This window comes from Cydia splendana, chromosome 5 (assembly GCF_910591565.1).
Source record: "Cydia splendana chromosome 5, ilCydSple1.2, whole genome shotgun sequence".
In the NCBI taxonomy this organism is placed as follows: Eukaryota; Metazoa; Arthropoda; class Insecta; order Lepidoptera; family Tortricidae; genus Cydia; species Cydia splendana.
The window spans coordinates 12,189,788-12,214,744 of record NC_085964.1 but is presented as its reverse complement, the minus strand read 5'-3'; the positions used below and the strand labels follow the sequence as shown (position 1 = coordinate 12,214,744).

General features: G+C 38.8%; 1 protein-coding gene across 1 annotated transcript in view; it reads left to right on the top strand.

Moving 5' to 3' along the window:
- The window catches only part of LOC134790692 (uncharacterized), a 128,144-nt gene extending 103,388 nt beyond the window's left edge, over positions 1 to 24,756 (top strand). The window contains exons 3-6 of the mRNA XM_063761594.1: positions 11,460 to 11,698; positions 21,086 to 21,346; positions 23,147 to 23,305; positions 24,157 to 24,756. Coding sequence (XP_063617664.1) covers positions 11,460 to 11,698; positions 21,086 to 21,346; positions 23,147 to 23,305; positions 24,157 to 24,306 — 809 coding nt within the window. The 3' untranslated portion in view covers positions 24,307 to 24,756. The remainder of the gene's footprint in view (positions 1 to 11,459; positions 11,699 to 21,085; positions 21,347 to 23,146; positions 23,306 to 24,156) is intronic.
- The last annotated feature ends 201 nt before the right edge of the window (positions 24,757 to 24,957 follow it).

The window sequence follows — 24,957 nt, the reverse complement described above, 5'->3', positions numbered from 1 at the left end:
GGCACTACCAGGCTTGCAAAGTTCAACACTCCTATCAAGCTTTGCAATTCTTTTAATGATAGTGCTTCCGTCCACAGAGCTTGTTGTATTTTTATTTTTATGTTTATCAGTTTTCGAGTTGGCAAGTATTTGCAGTTATTTAGAGGATCCCAAACTATGCCCAGGTACTCTATTTGTTGTTGTGGGTTGAGCACTGACTTTTTGTAGTTCTCTTGCCAGCCCAATGATTCTAATAGGCTCACTACAAATTTTGTTTGCCTCTTTAATTTGTTTTGGTTCTGGTTTGCAAGCAGAAAGTCGTCTAAGTAGACTAGAGTCCGTATATTTTTGCTGCGAATGAACTGGGTTATCCAATTTGTGAACGTTGCAAATATTTTTGGAGCTGTTGCCAGGCCTTGGGGTAAACACGTCATTTGGAATAAAGTGTTTCGAAACGTTAGTCTCAAAAATCTCCGATGACTTGTAGCAACCGGTATATGAAAATATGCGTTCGATAAGTCTATCTTTGTTAACCAGTCGTTGGGTTGGAGGAATGATGGCACTTTTTGTTGGTTTATCAGTTTGAATTTCGTTGTGCAAATAAACTTGTTCAGACCCCTTAGGTTTAGTAGGGGTCGAAATGTGCCATCGTCCTTCTTCTTTAGGAATAGGTTTGAAAGGAAGCTTGGCGAATGCTGAGCTTTTTCTTAAACGCCCATCGACTTTAGAGACGTTATTTGGACCTCCATTTCTTGAGAATATGGCACTGTCACTAGCTCTTTTGGTGTCATAATTAGTGGAGGTTTTGAGGAGAATGGGGACTTCCGGTTCGAGCGCCATCTTGATGGCATGCGGCGAGATTGATTGATTTGTTTTTTGCTCATTAATATTGTTTAAAGTGTAATATCGATAGCCTATTATACAGTAAACTAATGTGGTAGTGTGCAGTGAATGGAGAATTTATCTTGAAGCACGTTTAACCATCATTTTGGAGTCAACGGCCGGTTGTCCACGTGTTTCTTGTAAAGCCTGCTATCGCTTTACAAGAGCTAAATCACCGTACACTGTCTTGTACTAACCGTACAATTTCAATCGTTTTACCCTGCTACTACGACCTTGACACTGGCGAAATAGCCCCAATGGGCTGAAGCCATAATTTTAAAAGAATGAGGAGAATGGTATGCGGTACCCATCTTTTATTATTTTTAAAATATAGTGGGGTGCTTGTAGCCTCTCCCACATTGCAAGGCACTTCTGTAGGCGCCCTGCTTGGAATTTCGAGTCAAAACTTTCTTGAGCGGCCCCTTCCGGCCTGGCCTCCTCTGTTTTGTTTATTGCTATTTCTTGGCACTTTCGCACGAAATATTTGCCCAGGTCGAATGGATATAGGCATAGGCGGTATGGTAGCCTGATTGTAAAACGGTACTCCTTGCGCAGGAGGTAACACAACCGGATAATAAGGATAAGGCACTCCATGCGCTGGGGCCATTTGTTTTTGTTGTGTAATTGTGTTACTAGTGTTTAAAACACTGTCATTAAAGCTGCGCGCTTGTGATTTTGTTTGTGTGGGCGCAGTGGCGCTACCACTACTTATTGTATTTAATTTACTGGCATTCTGCTTTAAGGGCCAAAAGATTTTGCTCATTCCTCCGTTCTTTTCTATGCTTGACGTGAAAGCTTGGGGGCTAAATAAATATTCACAATTTGGGGGTATTTTACGAAGGCTAGCCTTTATGAATTTGTCTTTGACAGATCGTAAAATTGCCTCTCGTCGCTGCTGAATTAGATCAGCCCGGTGCCCGCACGTCATTTGTAAGAGATCATTTGAAATTGTTTTGAATTCGTCAGAAAACGTTTCTTTAATTTTATTCTCTATTGTATCTATATCAACTATTTCAGTGGTCTTAAGCCATGACAGAAGCGAGCGAATACCTTTTTCTACCGCTTCTTGTTGTTTAATAAGGCCTTGCGTGATCGCGGCGAAACCTTTTTCTGTGGTACTTAAATGATTAAATTTATCGCTTTGATCTCTTCATTACACTCAAGATCGGTAAAACCAGGAGTTGAGCAAAATCTTTTTTGGGTTTCTGCATAACGGACCCCTCGGCCATTCGTTAGATTCAAAAAATTGAATAGTTTTTAATTTGTCTAAACGAGACGCGTCTGATTTTAATATAGTCGGCTCTTTTACGCTAGTATGTATGTCTAGGGAGAAATCCTCCTGCTTTGGTGGAGCAAGTGGAGCAGTATCGTTTTCATACAGGTCTCCACTAGTGTCTAAGCAAATCTCATCTTCGTTATCATTATAATTATTATGAGGGGCCGTTACATTCTGAGCTACGTTATTGCCACGTGTGAGCTGTTGTAAGACATTTTGAATATGGCTGACCTGTTCTGCCAAATTGTTTAGCATTTCATTGTGGCTATTATCAGACATCGCTCTTTTTGGTTCGGGTCCAAGATCTGGAGACGCGCAACGCTTGCGTGACTGTTCCATTTCTATGGCGGGTAGTACTCTAGTAGCGTTTTCACTTGGTACTGTATTTAATACTACGTATAATTCTCCAGGTTCTAGATCCTCCATCTGTTTAGACAAATTATGGGACTAATAAGTTAACAATATTATTACGAACGGCAAAAGCCGTTAAGTATAACTGTTTTTCAGAACGATAGCTAAACTGGAATAGAAAATATTCAAGACTCACCGCAGTTTAGTTGTACGACCTTCTCGTAGGAAAAACAGCAAGCCAATGATTGAATAAATTGCTGGTAAAAAATAATAGACTGAGCAACTGCGGTGGTGATGGCAGTGGGAGCAAGAGGGACGTATATGCTAGAAAAGGACGATAACGATCATCTACAGTGTTGCCATTCTCAAATATATATACTTAGGTTCCGAATAGCGGTACAGTTGTTTAATGCGCTATTTTGTCCCGCACCCCCCTTCAGGCCCCACTTCTCGCTCCGACTAACAAGTCGCGAGATATATGCGATTAAGTGCAAACGTCAAAAAAATGAGATACAATGTTTTGTCCGGAAATACCCTCCGCCAGTTTTTCTTGAGTAACTGGCAAGTTGAAACGTTATTTGTTTCTTTTACAGATTGCATGTTATTTTTATTAAATTTGTGACAAATCTGTATATTTGGAATGTTGATACTATGCCTGTAGGCCGAGATCCGGTCTAACCCGAAGTGGTAAAAGATCGGATGCTAATCATCCGATCTTAAATTCTCAGGGATGCTCAAACTTTATTCGTGTCACCACCGTGTTAGGTAAATGTGATTAATAGTAGATATTAAATCACAATAAAGCTCCCAGATCATCTTGTATTCAATCAATCAATCAATCAAAAATATTTATTTGCATAAATAAGGGTACAATGGGTGGTATACAAAGTTTTCAGTCTCATTCCTTATTTTACCATAAATATTATTATTTTTGATATTGATATTTGATATTTATTGATCTCTACACTTAACTAGTAACACCACATACTTAAATGATCTCTTATACTTAATCAAATATGTTTCTATCTTTATAAATAATAAAAACGCAGACTGTTTAAAAATGGTCGTATTCACTATTCATTCCTCCACTTTCATATTAATTTATCCGTAAATCCTCTTTTATCACCTTTTTTCAGCCTACCTTATGGTATCAATGAATCCACGTGGTTTATATTGACCCTACACGGGTTCATTGACCCCACATCTAAAGTTTGACAACCATAATTTATTGAATATTGAGCGCATGGTGTAAGATCGAACAGAAAAAATGCAAAAAACTTAAAATCGGGTCGGATATGATAGCCCGAATTACTGCTAGGCCAATTCTTCTATATATTAATCAGTGGGTAAAACCGGTTATTTTGCAATAGTAAACTCTTTAGTACCGGCAATAGGGCCGAACTTATACCCGTCCGTTCTTACACCAAAATGCAAAAAAATTATGTTGTCCATTTATTTTATTTCCTATATTTAAACACTCATTACACGCTCATTATGGCGTCTAAAAACATAATAAAATTCAGTTATATAGAGCATTTCATTATTATCAATTCTGTACTTGAATCATGTCCGTACCCTATCAACAAGCTGAGAAACATTTGGACATTTGTCTGACATTATTTTCTATATTTAATTGCCGGCCCTAAATACTATATTTAACAAGAAATACTTAATAATTTTTATATTTCATAGAATAAAAATACAAAAACTAAAGTGTATACTTTAATTTTGGCCATCCTGTAGCTTAACTAAAGAGTAATGATCGCGAAAACCAAAGAAAACGTTATACAATCCGATCATTTAAAAGTAAATGTTAGATTTATTATTTCATAAACGGTAGTTGAGTGAATTTCAACAGGTCCAAAATTTACCTAATTTTGGTGGAATTTTTAATTTTTGAAGTTTATGTCTAAATTATGTATCGATAATACGTAACTAGTCACAATCGATATTGTGTAGTAATGGCCTTTCATTATACATAGTAGTTTTCGAGATATTATGATTTTAATAATTTGGTTGCCACCAAAATTAGATTTACTGGCCACCATCCCTATTATAGTCTGTATCTTTAGGTATTTCAATAAAAGTAAACGAAATCTACCCTCAAATGGCTCCTTAAGCCAGTTGAGGGTAGATGAAAACATTACACGATCAAATAATGTAGGTTAAAGTCAGTGCAATTACAAAATGTGAAATTTTGTTTTATTGTAAAGTATTTATTTTTTACTGGTAATCAATGCACTTAGTCATTAGTGCTGTGAATACAAAATATAAATTTATGACAGCAAATACAAAATTACTTAGTTATGGCTCATAAGTATCAATTTTGGTGGCATTAAGCAATTTTGGTGGTTTTCAAATTACCACCAAAACCACTAAAATTGATGCACCAAAATTAGAACCATTGCATAAAAGTATATTTAAAAGTAAACCGTATCACTCACATCAGTTTCAAGTTTATATTTTAAAAAAGAAACTATACACATGCTTTAAATACAGTTCACACAAAAACAACTACTTTTCGGTCATTAGTTAGATACACCACCAAAATTGCATTAAAAAATATTTTAATACACCAAAATTAGATACTTACGCGTTTGCTGGACAGATTACGCGTCATACGACAAGTGCATCATCGTTCAGTGCCAGAGCAGACCTGAATTAACAGGTTACTCCACGTTTGTTAGCCTTGTTGCGTTTCGTTTGACCGTAAAATTCATTTTCAATATTTACCACCAAAATTTACTATTTTACCAGGACAACTAGTAATGCTTAGTTTAGAGTATCAATTCATGTACTAATCTTCACTTTTATTTTCTTATAATATACGTAGACTAATAACGAATAAAAGTTTGTGAAGTTTTAGTTAAATCAATGGATGTTATGGTTCTACTATAGAAATCATTCAAGAAAAACGGATTCGGGACACTACACCAAAATTATAATTGCGGCGAAAAAAATTTTTTAAATAAATAACAATAACTTTTATAACATTTTGCGATTTGGCTTAAGATAATAATTTGTGTAAAGTTTTCAGAAAAAAAATACCATTGTGAAACAATTAGTCTACACTGCCATTATCAGCTCCGCCGCAAAAAAAATTCGTTGAGATAATCACCCAGTTTTATTATTTTACTACAGTTTATTATCGCAAATAATGAATCTCAAGCAGTTTTATCTCTTACGACACTGACGTTCTTTGAAGAGTGAGTCGTGGTACTAAATGTATGGGAGGGTTTGAAGTTAATGTTTGGGATATTTCTGCTTTTATTAAAAAATAGTAGATTGTTAACCAAGGGTTGAAAGGCACCCATTTCTGTCGAGGTAGTTTGGCGCTCGAACGCAGTGAGAGCGCCAATAGTCCGAGACAGAAATGGTGCCTTTCACCCGAGTTAAACACTCTACTTTTCATATCGAATGCAAGGAAACCAAACAAGACAAGGCAATTTCGCAAAATCAGTAATTGAAGTACCTAATAGACCTACGGCCATGATTTTTTTCCTTAGGAATTACTTGCAATCGGAGACTTTACATGTGCGAGGATTAATATAACCTCTAGCGAAAATCATTTAGATTGAAATATTTACGAAAACACACATTTTTTAACAAACTGCAGTAATTTTAAAATTATTTGTTCATTATAATATGAAAATCAGCGGGATTGCCTCTTACTTTTTAATTTTATACTTTTTCGTTCTAAAAGCCGCAACAGACTACCGGACCGCACCGCGACCTTGGTGCGCCGCACCACGTAATATAACATAATAAAAGTATTTTAAATATTAAATAACAATTTAATTAATAATATAAGAATTTTTTATCTTGTATTTTATTTTATTTTATTTTCGTGAATATAGTGCTAAATAACTTTAAAAACCAATTTAATATCGTACAAATGTTCAACTGTGGCTGTATAAGATTCTGCCTTTGCTCATTTACGCAAGTGTAAGGTTTAAAAAAATATTTTTGGTGTATTCCTTTTGGTTCCCGCCTTATGAAATCGAGTAAATAGAATTCAACGAAAGAAATCAAGAATAATTTGTTTATAACAATTTACTTACATCATTTTTTATAAAAAAGTATCGACGTGGGATTAGTAAAATTAAACAATTACCAATTGTTCCAGACGAGGAAACAAAGACACTATTTTTCCATTTTCTTTCCACCCAGTTGTTCGTGGGACGGGGACGCAGAGGAGTACACCACTTTTCTGCGCTAGAGCATAAACGTATCACTTTCTGCGCACCTTTTAGAACAACAACGACCCACTTTCAGAGCGTGAGATATGAAAAAGTTATTAATGTAATTTTGCTCATTGGGTAACGCACTTTCGATATCAATTTGAAGTTTTCTGATATCTGTTATATTTACGGAATTATCGCCTGGCTACACTTAACAATTACACGATGTATAGTACGGGTGGCAACCCTACTCAGTACCGTACTACATGATTTAAAGCGGTATGTTATATATGTCGGGGCGTGACTCCAGAAGGAAGTATTGCAGCATTACAGTTCATAGTTTTAGACGCCTGTATACAATTGATTAGCAATGTTTGGCTACTAGCAATGTTTGCTGTTTGGAAGTTGTAACGAAATTCATAACGTAGAGAGTAACGCCGTCTATTGGCGTATTGTTGAACTAAGATGACAGGTAGAAGGCTTTGGAACGTCAAGAGGTTTCTTTTGGGTGAAGGTAGGCACGAGTTGGCATTTTTGTCGTTATGTTGGTAGACTGGTCAAGCAGGTTGACCAACTTGACGTTGAGGCGGGAGGACTGGAGCAGCGAGGCTCCGCCGCTGGTGGGCAGTCTTGATCGGACCGCGCTAGAGATCGGACGTACTCGTTAGCCAACCTCGTGCCTAACTCGCCACGTTCCTGAAGGCTTATACCTGAAGGATTATTCTGATAGCTTATATAATCCAACGTTCTTTAACCATTTAGCTAAGTGTTTTATTCCAAGTGTTATTTTGATTTCTTACGTGTGATTAGAACCTTACCTTTGTAAAATAAAGAGAAGAAGTGTTGTTTTGAAAAGACGTGTCCCGCCGAGTTTGTTGCCGGTCCCAAATAGGGCTAAATCTTCTTGGGTTCTGACCCACCTCTGGGTGTACGGTTGGAGCCGGCCTAGCTTGACTTGAATAAAGACTTGAACGATTTTATGCGATCCTTTTGAGTGCAATCCAAATACATCCCAATAACGCCTAGATATTTTAGTAGGCACTAGTATGGTTAACGAGTTCGAATGTTTATTTCATGCACTGGTAGCAAAGGTACCATACTGATTTAGCTGTGAAGTAATACATTGAGGTACTATGCCCACTGCCATCGCCCGTGCCTCCGTCATCGTCATCGTATTGTGATCTATGTATTTACCACAGAAATAATGGTATGTTTACTGATAGTTTTACACGTAGATATACGTAATTGACGTAAAATCAATAAGATAAGATTTAATGAAACAACCCGATATTTTATGAATGACCGTCATTATTTCAACTATTAAGAATCACTTCAAAATAGGTACTTTTTAGACAAACATCAAACAATTCGAAAAATCGTTAAAAGAAAAAGAAGGTATTACAAACGCATTAACATAAGGCATTAAGTAAGTTTAGTAAGGCACTTTACAAACGTTTCGCCGTTTGCAAATTGCCAAAGGCAATTTCTAAAATGTCGGCATCCTTACGCATTAACGGCGCCGTTTGTAATTTGCCGCGGCATTTTGGTCGAATTGGTTCTTATTTTACCACGCGTGGCGCTGCACATCAAAACTATGAAAAACGCTGGGGTATCCATCAAATCTGGAGTTCTTGGATTGTTCCACCGCACTGTTTCTTTTCAAAAAACATTTCCTTCACAACTTAACTAGACGGAGCCCCGCTTCGCAGAGCTCCTAATTCTGGGCGGTTTACCCTTCGCTACCTATCTACCTATCTACCTATGCTTTTTTTCCTCAAAGTGTATATTGTCTTCACGGACGTCACACTAAATCAATAGGTAGGTTCGTTAGGTAGCTTCAGAACTTCAAGAATTAGGAGCCCCGCAAAGCGAAGCGAATTAAATTTGAATCCCATATAAGCTAGGAACTAAAGACTTTGTAAAAAAGTATTTCATTAAAAGAAAAGAAAACCTATTTCTGCGTTTTTGATAATTCATCCCTTAAGGTGGTGAAAAACGGGTTGAAAGTTTGTATGGAGGTTTTAAGTGCGGGACTTGAATCGTTGTAGGTATAAAGGCATATTAGTAGAATACAAGAAAACCAATATCAGCGTTTTTTAAAATTCATCCCCTAAAAGGGTTAAAAAGGAGCTGAAATTTTGTTTAGGGTTCAAATTTTATTTAAATCTAGGAACTTGAAACTTCGTAAAAAGGTATATTATTAAAAGAGAAAAAAAACTAATTTCAAAGTTTTTGAAAATTCATCCTCCAAAGTGGTGAAAAAGGGGTTGAAAGTTTGTATGAAGGTCAAACATTTTTTGAGTGCGGGACATGAATCTTTATATAAAGGCATATTATTAGAATACAAGAAAAATTATTTCAGCGTTATTAAAAATTCATCCCCTAAAAGGATTAAAAAGGGGTTGAAAGTTTGTATAGGGTTCAAATTTTATTTAAAGCTATGAACTTTAACCTTCGTAAAAAAGTCGTATTTTATTATAAGAGAAGAAATAGTAGTTTGTGTTACAAGGAATCAAAATGATATATTTCCGTCAAGGGCGTACATTGAATCCTGAATGAAGCGATGGATTCTACTTTAGAATCCCTCACTACGTTCGGGATTCTATTGTGAGCGTAATGACGGATTCAAGTGTTAACGCCCAAGACGAAATAATTTTGATACCGTGTGACACATACTGCTTTTCACATCAACTATGAGGAAATTGTTATGTTCCAAAATATGTATTATAGACCAAAAAAAATAGTATGCAAGAAAGAAAAAATCGTGTCCTAGAACAGAAAAGTACAACTTTGATCCCTACTAGCAGGGAAGAAAAGTGCCACTTTGATCCCTCATAGCGGGGAAGAAAAAGCCCTTTTTCGAATAGGTGATGTAAAAACTAAATTAAATGTTTTTGAGAATTCATCCCCCAAGGGGTTGAAAGTTTGGATGGAGGTCAAATATTTTTTTGAGTGCCGGACTTGAATCTTTGTAAAAAGGCATATTATTAGAATACAAGAAAAGTTACTTTAGCGTTTTTAAAAATGCATCCCTTAAAAAGGTTAAAATGGGGTTGATAGTTTATATGAGGTTTAAAATTTAATTTAAGCTAGCAACTTCAAACTTCATAAATAGGTACCAGGTAGCAGGTAGGTAGTAGGTTTTTATTAAATAGTGGACTTGAAAATCTTCCAAGGGGGTTGGGAGGGATTATATCGAGAACAGTATAAAAATTAACAAATGATTAACCGTCACCAATATACAAATGCACGCGTACGAAGTCGCGGGCAACAGTTATAGTTAATCAATAAATTTGAAAAAGACATTACTAGGTTTAACGACTTACCAAAAGGTGACGACGCTAATGGATTTCTTTCTACCAGCTTTTGAAATTTCTATTTAAGTCCGATATTAAGAAGGCATGAAATTTATTTCATAATCTTTAATCCATTTTACTAAATAGTACTCCAGGGAGGAAGGCCCTTGCTAGCATCTAATGCATATTAAAATCATATCAGAATACCTACCTCTGTAGAAAAACAATGCAACCCGATATTAATTAAAATCGCCCCCGGGAGTTGTTGACTGTGCGAAAAAGTACCTACTTGAATCTGTTCAAACACTCAAAAGTAAAGCAATAAGCAAACTGATCAAAAGCTTGTAGTGAAATGAGTTTGCCGCAAAATTGTGCGGTTTGTGTTTATAGATTAATATTTAGCTATATGACTATTATTTTCCCGATGACCATTTCGAAATGTAACGGCCCGTTACTAACGGGTGTTTTTTTAGAGGTTTGATTTTTAAATTGGCAACACTGTTTCTAGTGATTGTCAATTTAAAAGTTGGCGAGATATTTGTGGTCAGTACGTTTTGCCATTTTCACAATGAATAGACTTACTTCAGAACAACGATTGAAAATTGTGCAAATTTACCATCTAATGCATGCCGCACAGCGCGCGACACCATCAATTTATTGCGGGAAACATTCGATGAGCACATAATTTCCCGTAATGGACCTGTGAACTGGTCTCCACGATCGTGTGATCTCACACCTATGGATTACTTTCTTTGGGGATATGTGAAATCACAGGTTTACGCACATAAACCATTGACGTTGGACCACTTGGAAGCCAACATTCGCCGCGGCAATTGCTCGAAAAAGTGGTCGAAAATTGGACTTCCCGATTACGCTTCATTCGAGTCAGCCGTGGCGCCCATATGCCCGAAATCATTTTTAAGAACTAATGGCATAAGAATATATTTTAAAGAAAACCAATACCATGATAATAAAATTAATTTTTACGTGTTTTAAATCATTTTGAATTTGTATGTGTTTTAAGCTCTGGTGGGGTGAAATCAGATTCATAATTTGAACACTGAGACAGTTTACCCGGCAGGAAACTTAGGTGAATAATACCTAATACTTACACACAGCAACATATAATAGGTAGAAAACATTTTGAGCTAAATCTTTCTAGAACTTTTTAATCTTGCAGTTGGCTGTTGAACTTTCTTTTTTAATTCTTTTATAGTTAAATGTCCTTTAAGTAAACTGAGCTAACTTAAGGTTTAAAGGCACTTTCCCTCCAGGGCCCATTAATATATTCCACCCGGTATATATCCCCGAGCAAAGTGTGTGCTTATCGAATCCTGACTCAGGCAACTTTGCTATGATGAATGCATCAAAATTGTAGTGAACTTATTTACACTGACACTGCGGGGTTACGACCTGCATCGCAGCCATAATTGTGTGTTTTTAGTTTTAAGATGCCCGAAAATAAATATTTTCATTCATTCATTTACTCTGCAGATGCTCAGCGCAGTACGCCATCTCGGTCTCTCTCGCCGCTGGACCGCACGAAGCGGCGCTTCAGCACCATGGTGTCGTCGGCGGCGGCCGCGGCCGTGTCGCGCCGGCTGTCCGCGACCATCGGCTGGTGTCTCGCGACGCCCACGCACGTCAAGCCTCAGATCGTGCGGCAGGGTCGCGCGCTGTGTCTACAGTATATTAAGACGCAGATTAGGAGGTCGTCCATGTGTGCTAATAAGGTATTTTTATAGTAACTTAGTGCTTCGGCATTGAGCGAGTTTAAGTATGTTACGCGCTGCTGCAGGCCGTGCGAACTCAGTATACCGGCCTTCTACCACATTTTCCCTCTCGCTCGCACTACAGTGATGGATTAAACAATCTTGATCTTTCGTGAAGCATATTGAAAACAACAATAACAATACTAACTAAATAGTACTTAGTGAATAGAATCAGGCGTTACTTTGCGGAAATCCATCATATTAATTAAAACGAAAATATTACTTTGCTAATCCGCGAAAAGATAACGTGCTAGTCAGTCAGTGCTAACCAGGTGCTAACCCGTTATACTTACTTGCGTATTTTTACATGCAATTAATATTCCCACCCTCCCACCGCAAAAATAAATACGCAAATAAATATAACAAACCACCACCAAAAGAATAATCCTCGACACGTGTTTCGCCTCTCTACGAGGCATCCTCAGGAGTTGTTGACGGTCTGCCGCCCGGCAACGGAAACGGATTCCGTTTAATTAAATAGTACTCAGTAGTAGTAACGGAAACGGATTCCGTTGCCGGGCGGCAGACCGTCAACAACTCCTGAGGATGCCTCGTAGAGAGGCGAAACACGTGTCGAGGATTATTCTTTTGGTGGTGGTTTGTTATATTTATTTGCGTATTTATTTTTGCGGTGGGAGGGTGGGAATATTAATTGCATGTAAAAATACGCAAGTAAGTATAACGGGTTAGCACTGATTGACTAGCACGTTATCTTTTCGCGGATTAGCAAAGTAATATTTTCGTTTTAATTAAATAGTACTTACTCAGGGTCTGATGATGGAGCTGGATGGTGGCTACGGGTACCAGTCAGCCATGAAACTAAACCACTTCGTGTTTGGGCCGTTTGATTCGTCTCAAAAGATCTTTGACACATAGTGGTATTCAGGGTCTGATGATGGAGCTATTAGGTGGCCACGGGTACTAGTCAACCATGCAACTAATCCACTTCCTGTTTGGACTCATTTGTTTCGTCTCAACAAAATCTTTGACACAAGGTGGTACCTATTCAGGGTCTGATGAAGGAGCTGAGTGGTGGCCACTGGTATCAGTCAACCAGCTCCATCATCAGACCTGAATACCACCTTGTGTCAAAGATCTTGTTGAGACGAATCAAACGAGCCCAAACTGAGATCGCATGGCCTGCTGATGTCGCAGCGCGTAAAATACCTAAACTCGCTCAACGTCGAAATGTATCAAGAGCGCACTTAAGAAGATTTTCGTAGGAACATACCTACACTTGTTTCGAAGAAAAAATTGAATAGGGACCCAAGTAACAATTTGTGGTTCTATAGTAGTCGATAGAACGTTTCCCAAATACCACCTAAGGTCCTATAAAAGACCAAAGAAGATTGTATAAAGCCGAAATGGCGCATCTTATGTGCCATTCAGTGATATAGTAGACCTGTAGCAGTGTCAGTCGTGACGTTTTAGGTCTATAAAAGTGATGTGATGATCACTTTTGTGCTAATTTGTTGTCAGTAACGCCATTATAGTGTTAATTTATACTATAGTGGCATTTGAGATTCCATTATAGTGCTTGTTTTATACTATAGTAGTATTTAAAATTGTATTATAGTGCTTTTTTATACTATTGTAGAATTCATAGTTCCTTTACTACGAAATTTGCTATCAAGTTTTCCATCAACTGTTGTGAGTGGTTTTGTTGTGTGTTTACTTCACAAAAACGGTACTAAGTAAAGACTTTATATTAATATGCGCCATTTAGATGTCGAATAATTCGGTCCTTAGTGCAAAAAGTATATGGGACGGAAGTTTTACCGTTAGAATAGTATTAGTTTAATGAGGAATTTTAAATGCCCCCTCGATTTATTTATGTTTTTAATAAAATAATTTAATAAAATATTTTGATATTCACCATAGTTACTACTATACAGCCAAGAAGTAAATCCGACGCTTTTATAGGCTAACTATAGAACTTACGACGAAATATTCACCGCCATCATGATTAAAATTAGGGTTCCAAAAGAATTTTGCTGTGACCCAGTTACACCTACAAACTCTTTAGAAAGATATAGGATTTTTTTATTTATTTAGATGTAGTCATTACTGTTGTTTCCTTTTTCAGTGTCATTGGTAAAAAAAATGTGCTAATAATGGATGTCGATAAATATCTAAACCGTCACGATTTTATGCTTGTATTAAATCATTGATGATAAATCTCACCTACAATATCACTGGGGTCTTTTTTATCAATTCATTAAAATATAAAAATATTTTGTACGGAACCACATTATGTGGCTTAGGCCTGAACTTATATAAGCAAGATGTAAGTAGCCATTACAGATCAAATTTATCATTTACAAGTAGTCGTTTTCTACCTTTATGTATCTAACTCGGTTTATAAAAGACATAAAAACTCAACTATAACGCTGTTGTCTTTTAAAAGAAAAAACAAAACCACTATACAACAGTTTTGTGATATAAAAGAGTCATTGTGACGTTTACAGCGATGAGATATAATAGGGATTTAAAAACTACTAAAGCGCTTTTTAACGCTATAAATATGTCCCAAAAACGCTACTATAGAGCAAAACAGTTCTATAATAGTGTTCATATGACTACTAAAGTATTATGTACTATAGCAGTGATCTCTAAAGCCACTATATCCTGAAATCGTTGTATAGCTGGGTTTTTGTCACTGTTAGAACACAAAACTATAGCGGCTAGCAGGGAACCTTAATAGCGCAAACTACTAAAGTATTATGTACTATAGCAGTGATCTCTAAAGCCACTATATCCTAAAATCGTTGTATAGTTGCGTTTTTGTCACTGTTAAAACACAAAACTATAGCGGCTTGCAGGGAACCTTAATAGCGCAAACTACTAAAGTATATGTACTATAGCAGTGATCTCTAAAGCCACTATATCCTAAAATCGTTGTATAGTGGGGTTTTTGTCACTGTTAAAACACAAAACTATAGCGGCTTGGCAGGGAACCTTAATAGCGCAAATTAGTTGCATAAAAGTGATTCCAAATACTATTATACAGTAATATTGCTCTATAGCGGTTATATTTGAACCTGTTATAGTACACGCCTATAACGGCTCTATAAAATGATGAAATAAACCTTTACATCAATTGCTTATAGAATATATTAGCTGTATAAGCCTATAGAGCAAAAAGGTGTTGCCAAGCGCTTTTATACGACAGGTGGTCACCTCTGAAACCTTAATACGACGTCTATACAAGCTTTTAGCGATAAATACTAAAATTATAGGACTAAAATGTTACTTGGGGAGTATTACTGCAATGTTCTGCCGCCAGAGTGCAGCACTAATTTGTTTAGTAAACCATACAGTAACTTATACATACTAAGCCTTAAACAGTTTTTTGGACAAGTTTTCACTATGACATTGATGCATCGAGGCGGTTTGTTTACAAGAAGCCTACCGCGAAACGCGAAAATCGAAATTTCTTTATCTGCCTCTCTGTCAATCGAATAGGCAAGAGTGATAGAGAGGCAGAAACCGAACTTTCGATTGTCGTGTTTCACGGTAGGCCATGTGATTGACCTAGTGACGCCCTCTACGCAGAGTTTTGCGTAATATTCCCTATTCGTTTTATTTTGATTTTCTCTTTCTTTAAGGGATATAGCCGATATAGGTAGGAACAATATCAACTATAACTATACCTATTCCTAAAGTACAGGGTATTAATAATACAAAACATCCTAAATACAAGAAGATGCTCTTACTGTAACAAGTACCTACTCATTGTTACTAATAATGAGCGTAAAGTCCTGAATTTCATCGAGGAATATTATGAATTTTGCATTATTTCGACTTTTCTAGTGAGAGCGCTCTTAACCGCTTCAACCGCTTGGTAGTATCATCAATATAATTTAGTGCTTATATTGAAAATAAAATAAGTTATATTATATTGGAAACGGATAAGACGAGGAGTTGCAATGATAAAACTTAAGACAATATCAATAGGTTCTAAAGCAAGGTAGATACCTAAACAAACATTCTCTGGGCTGGAATCCAGAGATATTTGTGTGTCAGGGCCAAACACAAAACGGAGACGCAAAACACGGAGAAAGCAAAAGTCTTCTGAAGCTGTGAGGAATGAGGCTGTAGCCATTGATCTGCGTGACGAAGTTGGCGAGGCTGAGGCGTCTCAGGTAACATCGTCCCGGGATAGTAGTGTGGTGCGGACGAGTGCGACTCCTACAGATGGAGAAATAGATACCGCTCCTATGGAAACCGAAAGCCCCGCCGCAGTCAAGGATAAGGAGGCCAGACCCGCTAATAAACGTTTCTCCTCTCTGCGATGTACTGCTGGACCCGAAGTCACGTCACTAAAGGCGGTAGAGTTCCAGAAATACATACACCTGGGGAATATGATTTCGGGCGCGGACGAAATTCGTGATTATTTAAAATCTATGTGTCCCGGAAAAAATTGCACGGTTCAGGAGCTCAAGCCTAGAGGGGCTTACAAATCGTACAAGATTGGAGTCCCGCGAGAACTGTACGAGAGATGCCTTTCGGCGGAGCTTTGCCTGAGAACGCCCGCTTGAAGGCCTGGTTTTTTCGAAAATCGCTCAACTACCGTACCGACCCAGGTAACTCCGATCGCCCGAGAGAAGGCACCGTCGGCGATAAACATCGTGTACCAAAATGAAAGGGGACTCAACACGAAGCTTAGCTTCTTTAGACAAAACCTACTATCTTTGGAATGCAATGTGGTTGCAGTAACTGAGTCGTTCCTGACTGATGCTGTCAACGATGCTGAGCTCATGTGCGGCGGGTGGAGTGCGTTGCGCCGGGACCGCGCCACGGGCGCGCGCGGCGGCGGTGTGCTTCTCGCTGCGCGACCTGGAGTCCTTCTTCAGCGATGTCGAGACTTCGAAACTCCAAGCGGAGAGGATCTATGGGCTTCGTGCGTTATCGACCAAGTTACATTCTATTTGTGCGTGGTGTACATTCCTCCTAATGCAAATGATGAAACTTATTTGAGATGGTTCCAAAAGGTAGAGTCAGTGGTTGAGACATTAAAGAGTGTAGTACTGGTAGTCGGTGACTTAAACTTGAATCCGGCTTATACATCCCAAAATGTCCTTACTTACTATTGTTATTTTTTAGCTGTATGCGGTTTAAAAGAGACGAATGAGGTGATGAATGCAAATGGTGGCAAGTTAGATGTTGTGCTGGTGTCGGAGAGCATCCCGAGTACCGTGAGTGAGTTGTCGGGAGGAGGTCTGGTTCCAAGATCTGACGCGTATCACCCTCCTTTGGAGATTTCAATCCCAACAAACTGTTTAACGCGCCGTCCCTCGGCTGAATGGTTAGCTCCGAGCAATGTAGACATGGAGCGGGACTGGAACTTCGCTAAGGGTAATTACAAACTCTTATACAGGTGAGCTGGAAGGAGGTTCTCAGTGCTGGGAATGTCGACTGTGCTGTAAATAGCTTTTACCAAATATTGTACGGAATCTTTGACACTTGCATTCCTAAACGAAGTCGTCCGAGAAAGGCTAGTAGACGCTATCCTGTTTGGTTCACCGCAGACCTCATTAATGATCTGAGACTAAAAAGTGACCTGCACCGAGAATGGAAAAGCACAAATAACAAACAGTCTTATAACAAGTTCGCAAAATTGAGGTCTGAGCTGAAAGGACGAATAGCCTCTGCCTACGACGACTATATAGTTCGAATTCAGAGCAAGGTGAAGGACAATCCGAGGGCATTTTGGCAGCACTTAGACAGCCTGAAGTCGACGGGAGGGTTCGTCAATAGTGTGAAGTTGGATGGAAAGCTGTTTACTGGAGCTGAGGTAGCTAATGCGTTTGCGAGCTATTTCTCTGGGGTATTTTTGCCTGACACGCCGCTTCTTGATCCCAACGTAAGGGGAACTGTCCATCTCAACCGTAGTGCCAACTACATCCATATAGATGCAGTATCGATGGAACATGTTGTATCTGGGATAAAGCACCTCAAATCCAATTGTGCTGTAGGCCCGGACAACTTGCCAGCGTACGTTGTAAAGGGATGCATGGATTACCTTAAAGCCCCTTTACACTACATCTTTAATTTGGCACTGAGGACTGGGTCGTACCCTCTTCGCTGGAAACTATCGAGGGTGAGACCTATACCAAAGGCAAATGACGCTACAATCGTGGAAAATTATAGGCCCATTTCCGTCCTTTCCACTCTGGCCAAGCTCTTTGAGTCAATAGTCCACCGAACTCTATGTGCACAGGTAAAACCGTTTTTATGTGACGCACAACACGGATTCAGACATAGTCGCTCGGTTAACACATACCTATTAATTTTGGCTGATAGCATATCTGAGCACCTGGATAGAGGTATCCAAGTCGATGTCCTTTATTTTGATTTCAGTAAGGCTTTCGATCGCGTGGATAACGATGTGTTGTTGGCGAAACTAGATCGGATTGGTTTTTCTCCCGCATTGTTGTCTTTCTTCGCTAGTTATCTACGCGATCGGCTGCAGTACGTCAAGCATGGATGTTTTGTCTCGGCCCCATACCATACCCGGTCTGGGGTTAGTCAAGGTTCCATATTAGGTCCTTTCTTGTTCGGCATCATGATAAACGACCTCAGTTCAGTCCTTCAATCGGCTCAGTGTCTTCTATATGCAGATGACCTTAAGTTGGTGTATGGAGTGGAGCAAAGTACTGACTGTGAGTCGTTACAAAGGGACATCGACTCGGTTTTTCTCTGGAGCACCCAAAACAAGCTGCTGTTCAACCCGGCTAAGTGTTGCGTCTGCACTTTCAGCCGTGCTCATATGCCGTTGCATGCACAATATGTGCTGTTATATGTTCTATTAAAGATCTGGGTGTGGTCTTCGATACACGGCTCACTTTTCATGAGCATATCTCGACGCTTGCTGCCAACTGCTTTCGAAGACTGGGCTTCGTTATACGCAACCTTCGTCAGTTTAACGATCCTGTTGCTATCAGGCTTGTCTATAATGCACTTGTAAGAAGCAAGCTTGAGACATCATCGATCGTTTGGCATCCCTACGAATCTACCTACAGTTTGCTTCTTGAAAAGGTACAAAAAGCCTTTTTAAGGTTTTTATACAAAAAAATGTTTGGATATTACCCGTTTCTTTATCCGACAAAGTATCTCCTTGGGGCCTTAGGTTACAACTCTTTGGAGGTGAGACGTAACCTAAGCTTATTGACGTTGGCGTGTCGGACCCTGCGCGGTGATTCGGACTGTCCAGAATTGGTGAGTCGACTTGTGCGACTACATGTGCCAGACATCCCCAGGATAGCCCTCAGACCGCGGCGACGCGATCTGTTGGCTTTGCCAGCGGGACGCACCGTGTCACGACTGAACTCTCCGCTGCTCCGTGCCCTCACACAGTTGAATGCACTCTTGGCATCAGTACCCGAGTGCGACCTGTTTGCGTGGCGTTGGGTGTCTGTGAGAAATGAATGCATGAGATTCTGTGAGGTGATGGATGCGAGGCCTACATCCGTTAAGGTGTAATTGTGGATGTGATAAGGGACTAGTGATTTGTAATTATGTTATTTGTAATTGCTTGTTTGTACCTGATTGTTATATGTACCTTTGGTATATGTTAATGTTAAGTTTCATGGCGCATTGGATCTGTCTGTAAGGTCATGTAAACATTTTTCAATTAAAATAATAATAATAAATAAAATAATTTTGGACACGGCGCGTATAGTACGTCGGTTCCTCACTCTGCGGCCCTGACCACCGGCAGCTTGGGCCCTGCCCCGCTACCGGCGGCACCCTAGGTTAGGTTTTTTTATAATGTGTTTATATGTATTTTTTATTGTTTTGTAAGTGTTTTTATATTTTACTTTTATATTCATATTATAAAAATACCTAACTTAAGACGAAAAATAAATAAAGAGAATAAAATAATAATTCTCGTCACTTTCCGAGTACATGACATAATCAAACTTACGTCATTTACAATAGAGGTGTAAGCAGGGTGTCATCTATTTGGCATTAGTAAGCCTTACTTTCTTGAAGAGTCTCATATAACCTACCTATATAGGTAAAACAGGGCGCTCAATATACAGCAGGAACGTTCGCCGAAGGAAATGCTTCTAAAAATGTACAGTGTAAAGGTTTATATTCCAAGGTTTGAGGATGTACGTCCTGTCAACCTCCCCGCCTACTGTTATCGAAACGTTCAATACAAATAACAAATAAATGAAACAAACCGTGAAGCTAATATCACGACAGAAATTTATTATTAACCACGACAACCGATAAACTGATTACAAGCATCATTGCCTTTCCATTCCATTATTTCGTATGTAGGAAAGTACATACTTACCTACATAAGTAACTGTGAATATATGTATGTTGATTATGATTTCGCAAACGTATAATATGATTCGTCAAATTGTTAAATTAAATCAACCGTCTGACAATCGAGTCTGATAGCGTAATTAACATAATGAACGAATTGACATCGCTGTACATACAATCTGTTTTTGTTTATTTTGGGTAAACTAAATAAAGGCCGTTAGGTATTAAACCTATCCATCTAGTAAAGTAATTAAAACAATGTAAATTCAATATATTTATATACTAGTCGAGTAGCGCCAGGAATTTAGATATTATTAGAGTACCTAATATCACTTTCTTTATTTTGAAATGTTATAAGCACGTTGAAAGGGTCGACACAAATAGGTAAACCAATAAATATAGATAAATATTTGTTTCAATATATATTTACAATATTTATATAGGTACTTAATCAATTTTCGACGAACCCTGGGGCATGTTATAAATATTTGGGGACAATTTTACACAGATCGCCCTAGCCCCAAACTAAGCAAAGTTTGTAGTATGGGTCTAGGCGACGATATATAAATATATAAATTTTATATACGTATATACATAGCAAACAAATATCTGTGTTCATCACACAAATAAATGCCCTTACAAGGATTCGAAGCCGGGACTATCGGCTTCATAGGCACACTACCCACTATTAGGCCAGACCGGTCGTCTAGATTACCTATACGTAATACCTATTGTAAGCTGCTAATTTTTTTAAGTAAAGTTACGAAAATATATTGTAATTAAATTGAAAACAATGTGGGATGTTATTTGCCTATTATGGGCATATTTTAATACCTCACATAATATGGCTGTATTCTCAGAAGCACCAAATTAGTATACATATATATAATGTAGTAATAATAGTACGCGAGAAAATAGGTAATTTTAGACAAAATTCTATTGTGTAAGTAGCCACCAGACAAGTGTATACTTAACAAGTACTTAAATAAGTAGGTACCTAATAACAACATCTAGTTTAGAATTCCTAAAAACAGAACATTAAACCTATTCTTTCTCATGTAACAGCAAATCGTGGTGAAGCGCCTGCAACGAATGCTCGAGACTGAATGTGGAGAAGAGGCGAATTGTAACGCGGAGACCGGCGTGCTCGCGGGTCTGCGGGCGCTGTGCGCCGCTCTCGAGCGCAAGAGACCAGACGCCTTCCGACATGTCGCGCGGCAGGCCACGCGAGCTCCATGTGCCATGCTACGCTCTGATACTGCTTTAGCGGAGTTGGCTTTGGCACTTGCACGCAGGATCACGAGAGATAACATTACATGGTCGAAGGTAAGCTTTACATAGACAACTACAGTGCCAGCCACACCTCCCGGAGACTCCGAAGAACACTTTGCACCCTGACGCGGGGCTAACAGAGCTAGCTTTGGCACCTGCACGCAGAATAAAGAGTAGGATTTACCATTGGCCCTTTCGCCAGTTTTCCCTTTCCCTTTCGGCTCCGTTCGGCTCAGCATTGCTCCGAGCAAAGACGTCCTTTTGCGTGCACGACCACAGATAAGATAATCACTTGAATTTTGACAGCCCTAAATAGTCGAAAGGGATAGTGACATATATTAGAAAGGGATAGCATGATTCGACCCTGAACCGCTGGTGAACTTCAGGTTTGTAGGAAGTGTCCTTTCTGTACGGTAGTAGGAGAACTGTGTATAAGACAGGGACGCTAAGGTAGAACAACGAAAAGACAGACTTATTATAGTAGTACAATTATTATTTATTTAAGGCACATTCTCTATTTAATAGACTATCATTTGGCACAAGTTTTAATGAGATCAATAATCAACATATTCTAAAAAAAAACAATTTAGCAAACAGTAGAAAAAACCCGTCTTGCCCCACATATGGGATAAGACGGGGACGTCAAGTGGGGGCAAGATGGGGTCTAGCCTCTACTTGCGTGTCGGCTTAATTTGCTTTCCCTGTTTACTACTCCTCACAGGAAAAACAAATTAAAACCTCTTCCGGGTTCTCGTCATCCACTCCGGCACAAGCTGTATGTGCCCAGCGGCCACATTTCTGGCACTGCACCCAATTCTCAGACGATTTCAAGTATGAATGGTTCTCATCAGTGCAATAGAAACATATAACATTCTATTTACCTTTGCCGCTGTCTTTGCCTTTGCACTTGCTATTGCTCTTGCCCTTTCGTTTCGGTTTTTTAGCCAATTTTTTATCAGCCGGTGTATTTTCTGATCTCTTACGGTGTTCCAAATCAGTTTTGTATGGCGTAGAAGTAATTATTGCCGTTTTACCCCTTCTGTATTGCTTTCTCGGTTGGTTCGCCTCAGTAGAAACCGCTGGAATTGGGATAATGTCACGGGGAGAGGCATTTTGGAAATGGGACGTAAGATTGCGGCAAGCTGCTCGAAGAGAATTACCTTCAGTGTCATATGAACACGAAGCCACAGGTGACGACATAACTTGCATCTCAATTTCTGTGTCTAACTGCTGGAGGGCTGGCTGAGTCGTCGAACCATGAGAGTTAGTAAGATTCGGCGTTAACATTTGCGGTGTAGTAACAGGAAAGTTATATGAGGCAAGATGGGGTACTATCCCGTCATGCCCCAAAACTTTTGCCCCGTCTTGCCTCGAACACCCATTTTACAAAAACATAATATTAATAAAACATTCGTCAATATTCAAGTGCCAAGCGTCACATAAAACGATGCTCAATAATATCTTAAATACGATTCTAAAACACCAATAAGCACAAACTAATACTTACAATTTTATGAGTATAAATCCAGCCTTGAAAAATTAGATCGCGACCACCGCAAAACACGTTTCAACCTGTAGCTCCGACACGCGCTGCACTCTCGCCTGCTGTTGACACCGGACTAATGGCGGCTTGCAAATGGCGTCCTGGCGGCGGTTGTGGTTTGTTTGTGTGGTTTCTGGTTTGGCGTATGTGTGCGTGGCCCCGTCTTACCCCGTGTCCCCGTCTTATACACAGTTCCCCTACTATTACTTATTCTGTGCTTTCCCCCACATATCACTAATTCATAACAATATTATTTTGTGATCCTTCTTCTATTTAATTAATTATAATCATGAAATTTATCCTTGTTCTAGATAGCAGCAGTATTTTGTATTTGCGGGGCACTATCCCGAGAGGCAGCCGAGGCAGCAGACGGTGAACCAGCTTTAGAATTAGTCGCAGCGCCGGCCGCGGCGATCGCAGACCTTCTACACGAGGAGACAGGATCCTGGATAGCAGCTAACGGGGGATGGGTAAAAACTAACAACATACAAGTCATCGTCTGGACTATAACCGCGAAGAACTTCTTTCGTTCATTTGTCTATTTGCCTCTACATGTATGTAGATGCAAGAGGGATAGCGATATTTATTTTCGATAAAAACAACCCCGATGTTGGGCAGAGACAGCTTTAAGAACATTTTCGAAAGAAAGAAAGAGCCGTCCTCCACACTCAGTTTCTTCAGCCTGCCCGCGTGACTGTTTATATCGTCAATTATGTGAATATCCCACTATCAAAATTTCTTTATTGGATACCAAGTAAAACCCACTTTACTGGATTCGACGCATGTTTATTGTTGTTTACCTGCCAAAGTCCTACTTTGCCAAATTGGAATGAGGACTTTGGAATTGGAATTCACCGGACGTGTGTTGCATGTAGACTGTTTTCATCGTTGGTTAGTGCGAGTCTCTACTTTCAACCTCTTAAAACCTCTGTTTCCCCTCGTTTTAGTGCAATGCTTCGTGTATAAAACAAGAAAAGATCAGATTAATAGTTACTGGTCTAATCAAGTCTTTAGTTTTATATTGTGTACAGTTAAAAACTTTGAATATGTTTAAAATTTTCCATCGAAGAGAATATCTACGAACGTCCATAAAGATTGAGTAATTAAATTTGATATTATTTTTCTACACTGTCTGATGTTAGGACGCTAAACACGAATAGTTTCGTACATTGACCTGTCGGATGCCGGCGCTCAATGACACTGCGAGCGGGACAGCAATATAATTATGCGCGTGTGGTGAAGATAGGAACAGGTGGGTCAATGTACGAAATTCTTCGTGCTTTGCGACCTTACTTCAATGTAAGTTTTTGTTTATTTTCAGAACGGGTTAGTGGAGCGACTGCGAGCCAGCGAGCGTGACCAACGGTCCGAGAAGACACTGCGAGTCATGGTCTCGTTCTTCGCCATGGCATTCGTTATCCTACTGCTGCTGAGATGGGTGCTACATGGCCACCCCGCGTACTACGATTAATAACCAAAATCGTCTTGTAACTTTCTAAATTTCTACGTCAAATCCATAATAGTGCCTAGTTAGAATGATGCCATCATTGCCTAAATTTAATTTGTTAGGTACAGAAACAAATACCGAGCCGAGCATAATATAATTAGAGAAATAGGATACCTAGTTAGCTCAATATAAATAGCCTACAATTAAGTTAAGGTTAAACGAAATGGTTCACCTGAACCTGACACGCTGCTGGCGTGGAACCTAATGTCCAGACAACAATTAAATCAATTTGAATAAATTACGATTTTAATTAGAGTAATGGATTATGTCGAGTTACGAAATATAATAAATAATAACATTCAGCGTCTGCGCAGGTATATTTCTCGGGGCACACAATAGTCGGTAATGGATAGGTTAATAAGTATTATTAAACATAATTTATTTTTATTAAACATTAAAAAATATATTCGTGAATTGTGTTTTATTTAATACCTAGGCAAACGACAAACTATGCATTCTTGTGGTACACTTTACGGAAAAACTATCGCACTGTGAGGTTTGAAATTTAACATAGTAATTTAAATTCATGTCTAGATGTGTTATCAAACATAAAAATATCATTTTATAAACCTAAAAAAAAAAAAAGGAATAACACTTTGCATTACTACTTAACTA